Here is a 19,015-nt window from a genome sequence, read left to right as displayed (position 1 = left end):
ACACTCACAGAGGTGAAGAACGCTGTGAATCGGCTGAAAAATGGGAAAGCAGCTGGGGTCGATGAGGTGTATGCAGAGATGACAAAGTGCAGTGGAGAGAGTGAAATGAAGTGCTTGTTGGAGATATGTAAGAAGGCATGGATGAGTGAAACTGTGTCAGCAGAGTGGAAAATGGTCGTGACTGTACTCTGTGCAAAAATAAAGGTGAGCGAAGTGAGTGCAAGAATTATCGTGGCATAAGTTTATTGAGTGTGGTAGGGAAGGTACATGGAAGAATTATTATAGAGAAAGTAAGAGAGATATCAGAGGTCCCAGTGATTGATGAACAGGGTAATTTTATGAGTGGGAGAGGATGTGTGGATCAAATATTTGCAGTCAGACAGATAGTGGAGAAGGCATTTGAGCAGGTGTTTATGGCATTCATGGATCTGGGAAAAGCATATGACAAAGTAGACAGAGAAGGATTATGGAAGGTTTTGCGCATATACGGTGTAGTTGGTAAGCTGCTATGTGCCGTCAAAAGTTTTTATGACGGTAGTGAAGCATGCGTAAGGGTAAATGGGGATCTAAGTGAATGGTTCACGATCGGTGTGGGCGTGCGACAAGGTTGTGTGATGTCCCCATGGTTGTTCAATATATATATGGATGGGGTGATGAGAGAAGTAAAAACACGAGTAAAGGAGAGAGGGATGGAGTTGGTCATGAATGATGATGGATGGATTATTTAAAATTTGTTGTATGCTGATGATGCAGTACTGCTTGCAAATATCGGACAAGAACTAGGTAGATTAGTGCAAAGTTTTGCCGATATCTGTGAGCTTCGTGCCTTGAGAGAAACCGTAGAAACGAGTGAAGTGATGGTTATTGAGAGTGGAGATGACTCCCAGTGTGATGTTACAGTGAATGGAGAGAGACTGGAATTGATGAAAGAGTTCAAATACCTGGGTACAGTGATAGAAAAGAGAGGAAAATGTGCAAAGGAAGTGGAAAGTAGAGTGGCATAAGGAAGGAATGAAGCTGGTGCTATGAAGACCTTGATAAGAAACAGAGGCTAAAGTGTTGCGTCTGCACGAGGCTTACATGGAGGGTTAGTGCGAACTACATATGGATATGAGACCATGGTGTGGCATGAAAATGAAAAGTCAAGAGTGAGAGCAGTGGAGATGGGGCTGCTGAGGAATGTATGAGGAGTACAGAGAATGGACAGGATACAAAAAAATGTGATTCGTGAAAGATGTGGAGTGAAGAAGTCTGTGGACACCAGAATCGATGAGAGTGTACTGAGATGGTATGGTCATGTGGAGAGAATGGATAACAATAGAGTGCTGAAAATGGTGTATCTGAGCGCATCTGAAGGAGGGAGGAGACGAGGTAGGTAAACAAGGTGGAGAGACATCGTGGATGAGTGTGTGTGGAAGATAGGTATGGAAGTCGGTAAGGCTAGGGGACTAACAAGAGATCGAGCTGGTTGGATGAATGTTGTGAGAGGAAGTGCATGATCAGGTATTTGGACTCCTTTTTAACGTGACAGCGACCCGATTGACTCTATCGGATGCGTTTATGTGAAGCCACTTCTCTCTTATATTCTGCCTTTTTCTCATCCTCTTGTAACCTTTCCACTTTCCTTGCAACTACTCCTTCCTTCCGTCCTTCCCTTCTTCTATTTCTCCATCTTACTTCTCCCTACGTGTCAAGTGGGGTTGGTGGAGGATTAGTGCCCCTCCCTGTAAAACAATTAACTCTAAGCCCTTGGCCACCCCGTTTGGGATACATGGCGTCTGGCAATGAATGAATGAATGAATGAACTTGGATCTTGATTCTGGCCACCACCAAGTAGTGGTCAGAAAGTCCACTCCCCCAACCTCTATAAGCTTTTGCATCCATTACACATCTTCGCATCCTTTCATTCACACACACATAATCAATCATTGCCTTCCTTTCATTCAGTTCACCACCCGCCCTTCTCATCACTCGCCATGTATACCTGTGGATCATTTTGTGCCTGAAGAGAGTATTGGCTAACACCAACCCCCTCCCGGCACAAATGTCCACTAACGCACTGCCATTCTCATCTATCTCAGCAGGCACACCCCACTCACCAACTATTCCATTCACCTTCACATTCCCTACTTTACAAATCATATCACCGATCAAAAACACTCTCTCTTTCCTTCCAAACTTTTCCATGCACACTTCTACATTTGTCCAGAACTCTTCTCTCACTCTGCTTGCACGATCTTTCGTTGGCGCATACACGCACACATCGCCCACATTTGTATTCCAACTTTTAATCTCACCCACACAATCCTTGACCCAACTAATATATTCTCTCTTATGTTCTTCTTCCACCTTTTACTCACAACAATACACACTCCTTCTTTTGCCCTCTCGTTCTCACTTACTCCTGCACATATACCCCATCCATACTCCCATTCTCTCACACTCTCTCCTCTCCATTTAGTTACAGTTATTAGTTCAGATCATTACACCAGTCGTAAATAAGATAGCCTTAGCATGAATTTAATATGAATGATAGTTACTGCCCAAGTGATGACATGGAAAGGTGTGTGGCATGTAGGAGGACTGCTGGGCCTGAAGGAAAGGGGTATCAAGTCTATGCTCAGAATCGGACACAAAAACTATGGGTTGTAAACTTCTTTTCCTTTATATCACTGCTTTGCTGTGTCGACAATAGCTGTTTCACCCTGTATTTGACAGTTTACATGTACTTATAGTATTCTACTCATTCCTGTCGGGTCTTCAGTCATATGGCTCCACAGAACGTTGGGGTTTTCAATGAATTGCAAATGAAGAAAAGAAAAAGCAGTCCAGGGTGAGGTCCAAAGTTATAGTAAAGTAAATTTTAGTACATTTAGAACTGTACTCATCACCGCCATCATCACCATCAACAACATCAACCTGGTCCTTCACCCTTACCAAGGATGGATTGTGGTAGGGTATAGAAAACAAGGAAAATGAAAAAAGCAAGAGAGGGAGAACTGTCAATATCATCTCCATTGAAATGGGTCAGAACTATCAACACCATGCCCAGTCAAATGGGTCAATCAACACATCACTTAGACAAAAAAAAAGTTTTATATGAAGGCTCACCAAGTTGCTTTTCTTTTCCGCATCCGAAAGATGCAAGGCAAAATGTGATTAGAATTCTCATCCTTCTTTATACTGTATACATGTAAGAAATCGTGAGGCGTTCGGTGGAATAGGATAAGAGAGTTATCCATACTATAATAGGATCTATGATGGTAGGTGGGGGCGCCCATCGTCAATTTACTAAATATACTGCTGTCTTTAGGTGACTCTACACTGAGTAACAAACCTAATGGTTTCCTGTAACCCAGGGAAGCATTTCTAACGCTGGATGATACGCATATGACCAAATAACGGGATGATGTGGAGCCTAGGTTGGTGCCCCTGATAGCTGGCTTGAGAGATGCAAATGCGTGGTCAGTCCAGGAGTCAAATTTCAAACTCTTCCCCGTTTGTTCCAGAGCTACACTGGTTAACTGTACGGGATGCCCCTGCAGGGACGGTTGCTTGCTGCCTCTGATTGATGGGACTGCTCGGCCAGACAGACCGGAGTTACTCTACTACTGCTACTGCTCTGGCCAAGTTCAGACGACTGTATTCGGCTTACGAAATATCTGTCGACTTGAACGATTTCTAATGAAGGCTGTATTTAACCCTTTCATTTCGAAAAGTCTCTTCTAGGATGAAACGATAATCTTCTTGGGTTAACAAAAATAAAAAGAAATATAATTTATCGGAGAAAGGGGGTTAACTTTCTAGCTCTCTTATGATTAAATCATAAGAGAGAAAGTTAACCCCTTTTCTTTACTCAGCTGAAGAAAGTCGTTTAGAGTAAGCTGGAAGTGACCATTAACGCCGTTCCGAACATGAGAAGGCTACAGGAGTGAGGGGTGGCAGGAGATGGAAGGACAATATTATCACTCTTAGTCTCCTATGACCCGGCTAAATAAGATCATCTGCGGTTTACTGTAATATAGTTCTAGAGTTGCTCCGACCACGAGACGGTTGAAGGAGGGAGGGGTGCTGGGGGATGGAAGGGCAAGGCTGGTACTTTCTCCTGAAGGTGAACCACATAAAAAAAAAAAAAAATAGCCTGGGCCTGCCTTGGGGATATTACAACATCTTGGAGTCAGACCTGTATCCATCGTTAGCCTAGCAGGTTTTGTAGCTTTTGCTTCTTAGCGATATGTTTTGCTTATTCCTCAGTATTTTCATACATATTACACTCTTCCAATAAAGGCACAGACTGAACAGATACCTTAAAAGAAAACATCAATGTACCACATGTAGAAATAAATTTATTAGAAAGATATTTTAGGGAGCCTCCTGAGCCTACGAGAATGCGATCGTATGCGTTAAGTCTGTATTCGTTGTTTTGCCTAGGATTTTTTTTTTTTCACTTTCCTTTCCATTATACTTCGGCATATGTCGCTTTAATAATATCATGTACTTTACTTATGAGGTCAATGTCGATATTACGAAGGTACAGTACAATTAACATACAATAGAAGGTAAAGGTGCATTATCTGGACGCAGCAGTCGTCTGTCTGTTTATATATGGTCAGATGCCTTAATCCCGGAGGAAGGGCTTACAAACGAATAGACTCCGTGTTACCCTATCCTCGGCCATTGGGCTGCCCTCTCTGCAATTCACACCACCCTTATTTAAATACATCTCCATCTCATCCCTCAGTCTCAACCTATACCTCTCTCTCCCCTTTTCCGCTTTCTACTTTAGTCACATACACTCCCCTAATTAGTCTCTCATTATCCATTCTCTTCACGTGGCGCTCTTCCTGGAAGTAATTTTCCCCTAACGTGCACAGTACACGCAAAGAGTACACACTATGGAACGAGGCTAGCAAGCCTGAATTACTGTCAGTGTTCTTGCCTGCTAACACGCAGGGGGAACGAACTCAAGACGTGCACTTATTCCATCAATGTGGATGTGATAGGAAGCGTTATGAGGAACACACTGAGGTGGTTTGGCCATGTGGAGAGGATGGAGTGTGAAAGACTGACGAAGAGAGTGTATGTGAGTGAGTTGGAGGGGGGAAGAGGGAGGGGGAGGCCGAGGATGAGATGGAGGGATGGGGTGGAGAGGTATATGAGAGAGGGGGGTGTGAGTTGGGAGCAGGGCAGTGAAATGGCGGGGGACAGGGTGACGTGGAGGCGTTTTGTTTGTGGCCACCCCAAACGGGATTGAGGCAATAGATAGATAAATAGATTCTCTTTTGTCTTATAATACAGGGTGATAACAACAATAAGAAAAATTTAAAAGGTGGGCCAGTGAGCTGTATCAGAAGGGCTGAAAAATGTGAGCGTGTGCAAAAAGTCATTTTTGAATAATGAAGAAGTATCCACTGGAATCTTGATGAATACAGCAAAGGCCTCTTGTCAAACCTTTCGTTTGTTGCGTCAGTTTGTTTTCCAGAGGAGTTATTACGATAGTTATCTTACTGTGTATAGACTTGAGTAAGAAAACTTGTATTATTCAGTCTTTACATGCCGAAGGAGTGGACGAAGCGTTTGAATATAATATCACAGTGACTTTTCATGTTCCTGTATACCTGTTGATTTTTTCAAAACACAAAGAAGGAACTTTATACAGCACAGGCAGCAAACTTTCTATTCAAGAACATTTGTTATACAGTATGATGAAAAACATGAACAGCAAAAAGGGCTCAGTATGAAACTATCGACCACTTGGTTGAAGATGTTTTTTTTATACTTGTAGTAGCAGTAGTAGTACTGAACATACACCCTCAGACTCAGTTGAATGTGAATCCGATGGACTGCAGGCCGAAATTATATCTGCATCCCACCATCCTCTTTTCGGGCGACAGGAAGAATATTGAGAAACCTTTGTATAACCGATCACCATCGGAAGGAGTCGCTCTCCAGCTCTCGTCGGGGTTACATCACATATATTGCATCCCAGGCCCGGAATGCCTTGTGTGTTGAGGGGAATGGTTCAATCTACTGGTGCAAGGAGTGCATATGTTTAGGTTGTCTCGTGACAGTACTAATTTTACTGTAGCCTGTTTGTACCTAGAACTAAAACGGGGACAAGGATTGTAAATTTGACACTTGTTTTTCGTAGTCTGTTGTATGACTGAGACTTAGCATCATTTGAAATTTTTTTGGATTAATGCCACTCGTGTACTTGATAGGCATTTATTTAAGCATTCCAGTTTTTCTTACCAATCAAGCAGTCAGTTCATGGAAGTCAGAAATGACTCGCTGTAAAACATGATGAGGGTTACTATCGAAAGAAGAAAATGATGCATGGCTGACACAGAAAACACTAAATGAACCTTCCCTAAAACTGGCCATCTAAAGGAAAAGGGTGAGACAATATATGGACCACCCCACTGATGCCGAGAAGAAAGTCATCTAAAATTATTTCTGTCGCTACAATAACATGTATTTTTTCTTATTACGACCAGGCGATTTTACTCATTTTGGGGGATATCTTTCAGAGGAGCGGTGATTTAGTGCCTTATGTGACCTCATTAATATACTCTTTTTATTCTAACTTGGCCCAAAATATTTCTTTTCATCTTGAATACTGAGATGTAACATTAAATTAACACTAGACTATGATGCCAGTCACGAAGATGAGTTACGGAAAGGATCTGGAGCTATACCATTTTCTTTCTCTAGCACTGACTTTTGCAAAAAAGCTACAAATGAACGAAAATGTGGACCCTACCTAAGATGAAATAGTATACTGGTAACTCTTCTCAGCTGAACGAAACGTGTGAAACAAAATTAAACTAAAGAAAAAAAATAATCAGAGAGAGCGAGTCAACCAATTCACTACAATGACTTTATATTTCATTATAGGTATAGTCTTGCTATCTCCAAATAGTCTTATCCAGATCAGGAATGATTTTTCGAATGAGAGAGGTTAGATGAAGCCTTCAATAATTCCTTCACTACAACAGATCACATTTAAAGTCGAGTAAAATCGTCCGGTCGTGGCCTGACTGGAGTGAAGTACGTCATTTGACTGAACGAGTTAAGGAACATGTGGAGCACCTCAGGCATATTTCGACACTGGATCAGCAGTTTTTTATCCAGTGACAAAAAGTTAACCTTCGTCCCTTCGGCTGGAACCATTAGTAGGCTTCCAGGATGGTTAGGGAAAGGTCAAGTTCACGACACTGAAGAGGGCAGGTAGGGGAACATATATAAGGCATGTCTAGCAGCGCCAATCATCAGTCTGCCTACAGAAGCCAGCATGAATTTCGTAAGTCACTATAGTTTGTTCACCTTAACCTGGGCCAAATTTCGTCCTTATGCAGCTGATTTTCCGTAGCCCAGTGGTAGAAAAAGATAATGCTACGGTAATACCTCCATTACATAACGCTCTTCGTGACTAGCACCATATTTTAGTGATAATCTTGTACTATAACTCCAACGTTCAAGATGGTGAGATGGCAGTTTTAGTCCGGGTGAAATTTCATATACTCTTCCAGAGTATCTACTTCATACTTTAACTTGGTCTGTAACTTCCTCAGGGACGCATTATAATAGCTTCATATGTGGGCAAGAAAACATGCCAAGCCTCTGTCATGTTAAAAATGTTAGTCAGCAGAGCAAAGTGAGAAGCAGATGAGGTGAAATATTAGGCAAACTTTTGTCTTACTCTCTACGTGTGCTTCGTCTATCTCTAGTAATGATATAAGCTTTCAGTCTATATGGGTCTCTCTACAATACATAGAATATCTTCTTCGTGTTTTGATATCGTAGTGTTGTGATTTGTTAAAATGGGACCCAGTAATTGTATTTCATAATAATTTTTTCGAACAATAAGTCTGACTTCTCAGTAAATAACGTTTCTGTATGAGAGTACAAGTGTCACTCAGTCATCATAATCATCTTCACCATCATCATCCCATCCCAAATTCCTTCCTAATTGTGGAAAAGTAGGAAAGAGAATGCACCAAAGAAGGAGAGCGATGAAACAATACGCCTTATGAAAAGGGACACACACTCATCATCACATCAAGCAAACTCCAGACCCATAACTCATACATACAAGCAAAACCACCTCTACGCTTGGGAGGAGAGTATTGTTCAGTATCATTGCGATTCGCATTATCTGCCAGAAAAGATTCATTCGTAGACTACTGGGTTCAGTGATGGGTGCCAGATCATTGTCATCTGCAGCTTCGTATACAAATCATCCAACCAGCTCTATTACCTGTCATTTCCCTAGTCTTAAAGAATACTGTACCTTGCCTCCTCACACAGAGTTACCATATCCATCCACTTTCTGGCAATGCCTCCCATTTTCAACCTCACTCACATACTGCATACTCTTTATTCATCACTCTAACCACATCAGTTTTCTTCATACGAACATGCAGTATGACAATACTCCCTTCTGCCCTTTTATAAACGGAACTCCTTTCTTAACAACAGTTGTTTTCAAATTTTTATACTGTGAGGGTACTACTAAAAAGGTACAAAATTTATTTACGGCACACATACCCTTTTTATCAAAGTATTAACGTACTGTACCTTATTCATGAGACATGTGGGCTTGGCTGCATTTGTATGTCTGCTGTATATTAGGAGGATCACTGCACAAGAACATCCCCATTTCTTCTTCAGCACTAAGCAGTCTTAACCTTTTAAGTTTTATGTTAGTGAGCGAGAGATGAGAAACCCAGACCACTCAATCACAGGTAGAAAACTGCAGAAGGATTTTTTAAATCTTTTTTTCTTTCTTCCCTTTTTGCTATGAATCGGAATTAGTCCTCAGTCAGGATAAATAGCATCGTACAACAGTTCAATCACGGTACTCAACTCTACTGCACATCAGCAAATCCTTTGCGGAGCACTAAAGAAATTACGGCGGCACAATTGTGAGCATCAATACACAGATTAGGAATCACTGATTTAGGCTTTTAAAAGCATTTTCATAGACGAAGAGAGAGAGAAAAAAAAAAAGACTGGCGTTTAACTACCATAGGACAGACGCGGAACCCGCAGACGCCAAGGAAACCATCCAGTGAAGGAACGTTTATTATTAGGCCCTGAACACTGATACATTAGGGAGCAGCTCGATTCGGGCTTTTCTTGAAGCCTGTTTGTTCTGTGAGTCTATTCATAAGAGCTACAAATACCAGTACAAAACAAACGCATGTACTGAAATGATATATAAATAGAAAATAAATAAATTTCGGGAAATGTCAAGAATTGGCTCACAAATGTTGCCTCTCTAGATCTTATGCTTTTTAATGTAAGCATTCCACACACATTTCTCGAATATCCCTTGTCCATTGTTGTTACTCTCGATTTTCTATTCTCTGTAGTACTAAAACCTCACATCCATACCTTGATGTGGGCACTAACACACGTTCGTGCGATCTTTTAACTTTCATACTCAACTCTAATATTTCGTATACTTGCTAGTCATTATATCTATTCGCACTCTAATCTTGTTACGACGGAAAGGAGGTGCTAGTCAGGATTTCACACAGAAGAAAAGCTGCTGGCTCGTTCTAAGGTGGAAGCTTTGCTAGCTTAAACAAAAACTGTTTTTGATTCACTTTAATTGGTGAAGTATAAAAAAGTTTCGAACCACCAACTTCGTTCGGTGTGAAATGCTGGCTTTGACTTCGCTTCAGGCAAAGACATAGGCAATGCGTAAGCAAAAAAATATGGCTCACGAGTGTATTTTCATAGCATTAATAGAGAACAGAACAGAAATTACTGTTGACTTTCCGAATATAGGTAGTCCTCGCCGCCGTGATCGCCCTGGCTGTCGCCGCCCCACAGTACAGTTATGGTCCCCCGTCAGAGGAGTCCAGCGAGGAGGTAATTGAGGTGATACCTATCCTGAGGGACGACAGAGTCCACGAGGATGATGGAAAGTATAGCCTTGATGTGGAAACTGGCAATGGCATCGTCCTGAGTCAGTCCGGATCTCCCCAGGGCCCCGATGATGCCATTGTGAAAGCTGGAGAATACTCGTGAGTATACAGTAGTTTATAGAAATGTTATGCATTCACTAGTCGGTAGTTTAGTGGGTATCATTCATCTGACTGAATAAGTCATGGTACAGAGTGAAACCAGTGGCTGAATTCTCGTCAGTTAAGGAGGCTCCCCGTAACTTTCTAACCAGTTTATTTCATTGTATTGCAATTATTATTCTCTCCTAATTTATTCTCCTACGTCGATAGCACAAGGACTTATATATGAGAAAAGTTCCATGTAATATATAAAAATAAAAACTGCAAGGAAGAAGAATTACAGTCTCCTTGGACGACGAAAATGCGGCTCCAAAACACTATGAGTTACACCATAATGCTCTCTCACAGCTACACAGCACCCGACGGAACCGAAGTTCACGTGAGGTTCGTGGCTGACGAGAATGGCTACCAGCCCCAGTCCGACCTGCTGCCCGTGGCTCCTGAGTTCCCCCACGAAATCCCCCAGTTCGTGCTGGACCAGATCGCTAAGGCTGCCGAGGAAGACGCCGCCGCCGCCCGTGCTGCCGAAGATTCCTCTGAGGAAGTGGTTGCCCCATCTAGACTCTACCACTCGCCTCAGTAATTTGTACAAAGAAAGTAGCTTAATAACTTATGCTTTATCCATATTTAATGCAGTATATGTGTACATATCTTACATCGTGTCTCAGTATCACATGCCCTGAGTAGTTTAGATGAAAGTGGATACTGCCTGAGTCCCACGTACTGTAGGTTCTATCACTCACCTTGGTAATTTGTACAAAGTAAATTAATAACTTGAGTTACCTCTGTATTTAATGCAATAAAGAAGCATTCCCTACATCATTTCTTTATCAAAGTTCTGTTTGAGCCTCACCTAAGCTCTACCACCCTTCTTAGCAATATGTACCCTACTATGATACATTGCACACGTTAAGCTGTTAAAATATGTTTCTCAACGTGTATTTATTTACTATGTGTTTTGGACAATAAATTATTCCAAGTTTCTGGTTCGCTTTTGAGTTCTAGTTGACCATGACAGCTGTCAGACTAACTCTAGAGCAATAAATGTTACGTGTATGATTCTCTGGACATGACCCAACTGCTTTAGGTAAACTGAATCTTGGAGAGCACAACTTCTTGACCTGGCCTAGAATACGTGCTTTTTCAGTTAATTTCCCCAAGCTCATCGGCAGAAATGGATAATACTACCGCTTTGCATCCTATCCCGAACACTTCATGATTAGCATTATATTTCATATCTAATCTTTTATTTCAGCTTGGCATTCAAAATGGAGAGACGACAATATCAGGCCAAATTTTAAAGTGGAAAGAGTTGGGTTAAAGTGAAAGCGCTATAGTAAAGTAAGCTTAGCTGTTCCTCCTGAAGTAATAAGAAAGACCAAGTGTGGCATTGACAGAACTGTCTGACGATCACATACTTTACAAAACAGGCAAACATGAAGTATATGAACATAGTGAAGTATTTTTCATCAAAGGAGGTCTTGGGTGATAATACTGAAAACCTTATAGTATACACGAAGGAGCAGTGAAATAGTAGGCGAACTTTTTCCCGTGACTTTTCAGCGAATACTCAGGTGATAGACTGTTTCACAATGAGCGCTGCTGCTGTTTTTTTTTTTTTTTTTTTTTTCCCCGTAAGGCAAATCCTACTGAATGGTCAGTGTATTTCATATGCAATATAACGTTGCACACGCATGTTGTTCTTGAAGGGGCAGGCATATACATAAATAAAACTACTGGAGAATGCTATAACAATTTCTCATCACGTTTCAAAAATGTGAAGACGGAGAAAGTAATACAGTACTTTCATACAGGCACTAAGGAACGTTGCAATAAGTGAGCAGAGAGCTCTAAAGATGTTTGTGTGTAAAGGTAACGTTGAGTAGCCTACAGTCCCAGATAAAAATAAGGCTCTGCTGTTAATGTATACAGTTATGAAACAATTCTATTGAAAGCTTGTTGGGCTGCGATGATCATATATCACCGGGTTTCGAAAGTCATTGCTCATTGTTTTGTTATTTAATGCACTGGCGTGAAACAGTTTGCAACTATAAGTGTGGGGGCAAATGGAAGGTAGTATTAAATATGAAAGAAGAGTTTGGTCGCGGACAAATTGGAAGAGACCTTGATTGCTTTATATGACTAGGCTATTCTCTATTACAATAATTTAAGTGTCAGGTAATTTGTCAACATTATTCACATTGTAGGGGAGGCGATGACTCAGTCGGTAGAGAGGTGGTTTGTAGTCCTACCGGACCCAGGTTCAAATCCCAGCTGGGGCAGGGAACAGTTTAAGGATTTGAAGTTAATAAAAACAGACTTTACTGATCTACCAGAAGACCCGCCGACATGTCTTAAAATTACCCTTGCTAATACCAACACACCAGTTCTGTATGAGACAGCCCTAGCATGCATTCAATATGGACGGTGGGTGTTAGCGCCGAAGTGGTGACAGGTAGGGGCGTATGGTATGTAGGAGGACTACTGGGCCTTGAGAGCAGGCTGTGAAGCCTATGCCCAGAGTCGGACACATAAAGAAAAAAAACATAAAAGCTATGATAATAATAATACGTAAAAGATAAGTATTGTTTGATAATAATTAGATGGCACTGCTATGGTTACTGAAGTGAGTGGTAAAGCATGGATGAGGGAGGGAGAGAGAGAGAGATAGTAGTAAGCAACCGAATTAAAGTTTTCATATCAAATGAATGACGAGACTGAGTAGATGTGTATTTTCTTTGCGTTAGTCAGAATACGATGCAAGTTTCTTGAGCCTGAGAAAGTTAGCAGAGATAGTATTGTATTAGTGTTCTCTGGGTCTTACAAGCTTGTTAAAGCTGAATCAAGGTACCTGACGTTAGCTGGAGGACACTACTAGAGTTGTCCCAGCCATGCAAGAGTTGAACGTTTTGGAAGTAGATATGTGCAGATGGTAAGGCCAGTGAGATGAAGCCAGGAATCTGAGGGATTGAAAGACGTGTGGAAGAGTGTGTGGCCCATTTTTAAATACCTTGAAAAGATATTATAATCTGAGTGGAGATTTTCATGAACACAATAGGCCGGGTAACGGAGTTGACGGGAAAGCATAGTTTAGCGCGCTATTGCATGTATATTTTGCTTCCCGCACTTCCAAGTAATGGTAGTGAAGGAGAAGTAACACTAGAATGTTGCTACCATCCCCTTAAATCTTAATCTCTTTCTTTAATCTTGCCATTTCCAGACGGTTTCAATGAACTTAAGGAAACCTTGTCGTCTTGAAAGTGTTCGTAATAGCTATATTCATCTTCTGCAGCTGGTAAGATTTCTCCAGAGCTGAATGAAAGCGTCTGAAGGTATCTGAATTATAGCAAATTTTACAGTACGCCATCGCAATGAAGTAGGCAAGGATACCATAGATACGGGAAACTAGTTACTTGTACGGCTAGATCAACAGCTGGGATGTAGTGCAGAGTAGAAACACATGTAACAGGTACAATTAGCACGAGCACACATCAATGATTTAGTTATCTTCATTATGGTAGGACTATAATGATGCCCAAGTTGGTCAGCGTTGAAGTGAACTGGGACAGGGAAAATCAGACCGTGGGATATATATATATATATATATATATATATATATATATATATATATATATATATATATATATATATATATTTAATAACAGAACGGAGGAAGGAAAAACAAATGGGGGAAAAAAAAAAATCCATACACCAGACTACTGGTGTCCTCCATTCATTAAATATCTGTAACAGTTAGACTTGAACAGCTGTGGGTTGAAATTTGGAGGAAAACAACTCTGGGGAAGCGAGTTCCAGAGAGATGCAGTTCGGGGAATGAAAGAATTCTGATAGGCAGAAGTTCTGCAATATGGTTGAGTGACATTCCAGTCATGAGCGCTACCAGATGCCCGTGTAGCACGAGGGAAGGCATGGAAAGGCGGCACCATGGACGCAACCTCGTCTGAGCACTTGCCAAAAAAAATCTGTAAAATAATGCAAGGGAGGCAACATTCCTTCTTACTTGCAGGGGAGGTAGTTTATATGTAATGGCAGGGTTGTTAATGATTCTAACAGCTTTATTCTGAATTTTGTCCAGTTGTCTCAATGCAACCTCTCCACAACCATTCCACAAGGGTGAGCAATATTCAAGCTGAGAGCGCACATGACTCTTATAAATTATAGCTAACTGCTCATCGGCGAAGAAGTTACGGACTCTGTACAATAATCCAAGTTTCTTTGAGGCGGCCTTAGCAAGTGATCTGACATGAGAAGTCCAGCTGAGGGCACTGTTAAGTGAGACACCAAGAATTTCAATACTTTTGGAGATGGGAATATTAGTAGCACTGAAGGTAATGTACGAATCTGGCAATATCTGTCTATTATGTAAAAGAAACGATGAAAAATACATGTGACATGGCGGAATACATAATTCTTAGCTTAATTAGCTTACAGCTGCCTGGTAGACGGGAGATGTTGATAAGATATTTGTCAATAAATGGAAAAGAGATTTTTGTGAGGAGGATTTCATAGTCATTGATTAACACAGTAATGTGATTATTCGGTTTCAGCTTTATTTCGTGTCATTAATTACATAAGTTATTTTATATTGCACATATAATAAATAAAGAGCCAAATATCTCTTGAACTGTACTGTATAGGTTACTGAGGCGAGTGGTAGAGTCTGGACGGGGCAGCCACTTCCTCAGAGGAAGCGTCGGCAGCACGGGCGGCGGCAGCGTCTTCCTCGGCAGCCTTGGCGATCTGGTCCAGCACGAACTGGGGGATTTCGTGAGGGAACTCCGGAGCCACGGGCAGCAGGTCAGACTGGGGCTGGTAGCCGTTCTCGTCAGCCACGAACCTTACGTGAACTTCGGTGCCGTCGGGTGCAGTGTAGCTGAGAAAGATTTAAATACAGTATAAGTAAAACTTTTAGTGAGAATGAAGTATATACATTACTTTGGCTACAACCAGACAAATTTACTCAGATTAAGAGAGGTCTCTATTGAACTGGAAAGGTATATGATGACAAAAAATCGGGCAACAAAGAACAGTCATGTCTTTTGTACTCACGAGTATTCTCCAGCCTTCACAATGGCATCGTCGGGACCGCCAGGAGATCCAGACTGGGTCAGGATGATTCCATTGCCAGTCTCCACATCAAGGTTATATGTTCCATCCTCCTCGTGAACTCTGTCGTCCCTCAGGATGGGCACCACTTCAATCACCTCCTCGCTGGAATCCTCAGGCGGGGGACCATAGCTGTACTGGGGGGCGGCAACTGCCACAGCGGCCACGACAGCGAGGATGAACTGGATAGAGGAGCATATTTTGTCAGAATTCTGTGCACTGTAACCATAGCCTTGTATTTATCATTTATGTATGTGTAGATATACAGAAAATGGGTTCTACCTCGTAGGTGTATGTGAAGCGTATCTCAGACGAAAAAGGAATAAATGGCTTCTGATGTTAATTAAGAGATGAAGTCTGGCTTTAGGCTTGAATGTATGTAAATTATTCTGTCCTCGTTTCTCAGGGCACCTTGTCTGATAATTCGCCCACATTTATGCTTTCTGTCTGTTTGTGTATCCTACCGTACCCTAACAACAGATGGAAATTGTTTGGTATAACAGTATATTTCATCTTATGACAGTCATTTAGACGGCACACAGCTTGGTAAGGTATATCTCAAAAATACGGAAATGAATCTGTTGATACTAAAGTGTGCCGGAGATGAAACCTGAATGGAATCCTGATGAAATTTTTTGTTCAACCCATTCAGTGTGGTGACATTATTTTGTTGATATATTCTTGCTCCCTCCGGACGATTTTATTTATCTTTTGGAAGAAATCTCGTAGAGATGGTGTAAGTGAAGGCTATAGATAACCCTCTTCAGCTAGAAAAGTTTCTCCAAAGCCGAGCAAAATTGTCAACATGGGGCTAGAATAAAATGAGAAGGACGTCACCGTAGTGAAAGAGTTAATGGAATGAAAACTGGGAAAGCACACAGAACATGAATATATATAAAATATTAAGTAAAAATTGCAAACATTTTTAGGTAGGTTAACTCGAAGTCACTCAAACTTTTTATTATGGACGTGTCAGATCTACTCAGAGACTTCAAAGAGGGCAGTGGGACGTGCATTGATGCTGAGTTATGGCCATTACTCCTTGTTTATCACTAGTTTTCCTCCTCAGCCCTCTTTACCCTGAACTTAACCTTAGCCAGTGTGACTGTATTAGGGTCGTGTACTTAGTGACTTCTCGTGTATTAGGCGGCATCAACATTGATATGCCAGTTCTACTCCCAAGCTTCATAGTGAAAAGTGAGATAAATACTGATGCTAGGCTATGGCCGCCACTTCTTATATACCCCTACTTTACCTGTCCACCCCTCTCTATACCTTGGACTGAACACTGTCCAAAACGATCATATAATAGGGAGGTAATTTTAGTAGTTTCAATATAGACGTGCCAGTTCTACTCACAAGCTTCATAGTGGGAAATGAGAAGTTGACTGATGCTGGGCTATGGCCACCACTTCTTATATACCCCAACTTTACCTTCCCAACCCTCCTTACCTTGAACTTGACCCTGACCACAGCCACTACGTATGCATTAGTCTTCACTCTTTATGGAGGGAGAATATGGTTTTACTCGAGGGTTAAATTCTAGATGGGTGAATGGATGGTGTACACTTTTAATCATATCTTTCCCACATTTTTATCTTTTTTCAGTTTATTTTCATTAGCTTAGTGGTACACCGATACAGTGCTATCTTATTTATAAGTTAGCCATGAGTCTCCTTAGTTTTCAGGCATATCGGACCTCCAATCTCACTTGCCCGTTATCTAAGCTGAAAGGGGTTAAGGATCTCCCTCAAGGCAGGAAAAAAAAAAACACTATAATGAAACAATCCGTTTTTTACCACTGCAAGGACTGGGAAGGCCCAGCCCCACCCATAAACTACCTCCCTGACTTTTTTGTTTTATTTTGCTATTTCTCTAACCATATAGATTATGATGTATGTGTCCATCTCTATCCATAAACCTGATAGTCTGCACCTTGGGACCCAGCAGTCCTCCTACATGCCACACACCCTCACACGTCACCACATAAGCAACAGTACTCACTATCCATACTGAATACTTGATCGAGCTGTCTCTTTCAGAACTGCTGTCATGGTATGGTTGTGTTTATGACATAAAGTGGGTACAATGAAAGACCATTAAGGTCAGTTTTAATTTCTGTAACTTCTTGAATACTACCTTTCCCTGTGTGTGTCAGTTATACTTTGTGAAATACACTCGGTAGGCAATTGAGTATTTAACCCCTTCGAACGCGGACATGATGTTTCATGTTCCGCCTCTGATAAACATTCTATTCACCTTTGGAGAGTGCCTTCATAATGAAGAGATTAATGAAGACTGCACCAAATACTTCCAGTTAAAAAAAATCAAACCTTCCACAAACTGGGTAAATCTGTTTGGTGACGAAAAGAATGAACTCTAAGAGATGTCACCGTATTCAGAATGTTAACATAAAGTGTGCCTTCACAAGAAATGTTTGCCACTAGATAGCACTAGATCTCTACCACAATTTTAAATTCGGCAATGACAGCCGTATTTTTAATATTCAGGTTCAAATGACTCACAATGAGGAAAAAATAGTCTGCCGTTGGCTGGATTAGAAGAAAAGAGTTGTGAGTACTGTCGGAGGGATACAACCAGTTTAAGGAATATATAGGCAAGCATCTAATGAGAATGATCAGCTATTAAAATTTCCGACGTGCCATTTGCAATATCCAAGGTGAAAGCAGACCGTATTTGGCTTATCTGGATCACTGTTGAATGTACTGTGCAACGTGACATCCGGTGCTGGAGAGGGATGTCTTCCGTGGTGTCACCTATATGACTGGGTGCCTCCTTTGTCAGGTTATACAAATGTCACTCAGTTATCTCCGTATCTCTCCAAAGGTGGAAGTACACCGTAAACCTGCAGTCCACTGGGTTAATCTCCAAAGAAGACTAAGATCTTAGGCGGGAAGTTTCTCGGACCTTCTCCTCCCTTCCGTTGTATGTACAGATTTGGTGAGGGGATGTGAAGTGTTGGCTGATCTCTATGAAATATCAAAATGTCTGTATCAAGCACTGAATGACCCAAGGCTTCACAATGATGTAAGGTAGCGAAAAATGATAACTTTTAGAAGGCTTATCCTGTATGATTTCATCGAATGCTGTGTACTCCTGCTTTCAAACGATCTTTTCAACTGTCCATAGTAAATTATACGTATCAGTGACTACACAGTTATTTACAGACATCATATAACACTAATGCATCAGTGATATCTCCTTAAGTGAAGCATTTCCTTTAGAATGTCGGTATGATTTTAAAGAAAGAATCTTAAGGAAACTTCTCTTGATAATTTTGTCAATGGTGTGTGTGTGTGTGTGTGTGTGAGAGAGAGAGAGAGAGAGAGAGAGAGAGAGAGAGAGAGCAACATGAAAGAGAAATAATAGATTCATTGGATTATTAGTTTGACTATGTTGTCTGTGGCGACCGTCATTATAAGAGGAGAATAGGGTGGGCGTGGGAGTTGAAAGTGGGACGAATAACATCACCTAACTTAGCCCAGAACCCAATTTTCTTTTTTTTTTTTTTTTGTATGATACTATTGCCACCCCTTGATGATTTTATTCAGTACAGGAGAACTGTCTCGAAGTAAAAACGTTAATTACAGTTTTTCTAACCTTTGCATTAGGTGTCATTTCTATCGTCACTGAAGCTAACAAAAATTACCCGATCAAACAGTGCCCACTATTATTAAATTATGTTGGAGATGTGGGAATTACATTCACAGACTGAAACGTACACGAGAATAATTCATCCATTGCAACAATTAAGTTGACAATGAAATCAGACTATTACGAAATGTAAACTTGTGGTTTATAATATTCGGACACAGTTCCCTTATCGTTTC

General features: G+C 41.1%; 2 protein-coding genes across 2 annotated transcripts; one reads left to right on the top strand and one right to left on the bottom strand.

The window, feature by feature from the left end:
* Window positions 1-7,294: 7,294 nt before the first annotated feature.
* Window positions 7,295-10,620, top strand: LOC145412585 (cuticle protein AM1159-like). The gene is made up of 3 exons (XM_080282492.1): window positions 7,295-7,303; window positions 9,799-10,037; window positions 10,386-10,620. Exons 1-3 carry the CDS (start codon window positions 7,295-7,297, stop codon window positions 10,618-10,620), a joined length of 483 nt encoding a protein of 160 aa, XP_080138618.1.
* A 4,076-nt stretch (window positions 10,621-14,696) lies between these two features.
* On the bottom strand, window positions 14,697-17,218 carry LOC145412484 (cuticle protein CP14.6-like). The gene is made up of 3 exons (XM_080282365.1): window positions 17,169-17,218; window positions 15,108-15,383; window positions 14,697-14,931 (listed from the first exon to the last, which is right to left on the bottom strand). The coding sequence occupies exons 1-3, from the start codon at window positions 17,216-17,218 to the stop codon at window positions 14,697-14,699; spliced, it is 561 nt and encodes a 186-aa protein (XP_080138491.1).
* Between the last annotated feature and the right edge of the window lie 1,797 nt (window positions 17,219-19,015).

This window comes from Coenobita brevimanus, chromosome 93 (genome assembly GCF_032717465.1).
Source record: "Coenobita brevimanus isolate Jiangsu-jjx chromosome 93, ASM3271746v2, whole genome shotgun sequence".
NCBI classification, from domain to species: domain Eukaryota; kingdom Metazoa; phylum Arthropoda; class Malacostraca; order Decapoda; family Coenobitidae; genus Coenobita; species Coenobita brevimanus.
The sequence above is the reverse complement of the archived record's forward strand: the minus strand, read 5'-3'. Positions and strand labels throughout refer to the sequence as shown.

Bases quoted from the DNA above. Each gene is read 5' to 3' on its own strand.
- LOC145412585 (XM_080282492.1), top strand. The intron at 10,038-10,385 runs GTGAGTATACAG...GCTCTCTCACAG, and splicing joins GTGAAAGCTGGAGAATACTC to CTACACAGCACCCGACGGAA.
- LOC145412484 (XM_080282365.1), bottom strand. From the start codon at position 17,218: ATGACAGCAGTTCTGAAAGAGACAGCTCGATCAAGTATTCAGTATGGA. The intron at 15,384-17,168 runs GTGAGTACTGTT...CTATGGTTACAG, and splicing joins TCAAGTATTCAGTATGGATA to TGCACAGAATTCTGACAAAA. The intron at 14,932-15,107 runs GTGAGTACAAAA...AATCTTTCTCAG, and splicing joins GTGAAGGCTGGAGAATACTC to CTACACTGCACCCGACGGCA.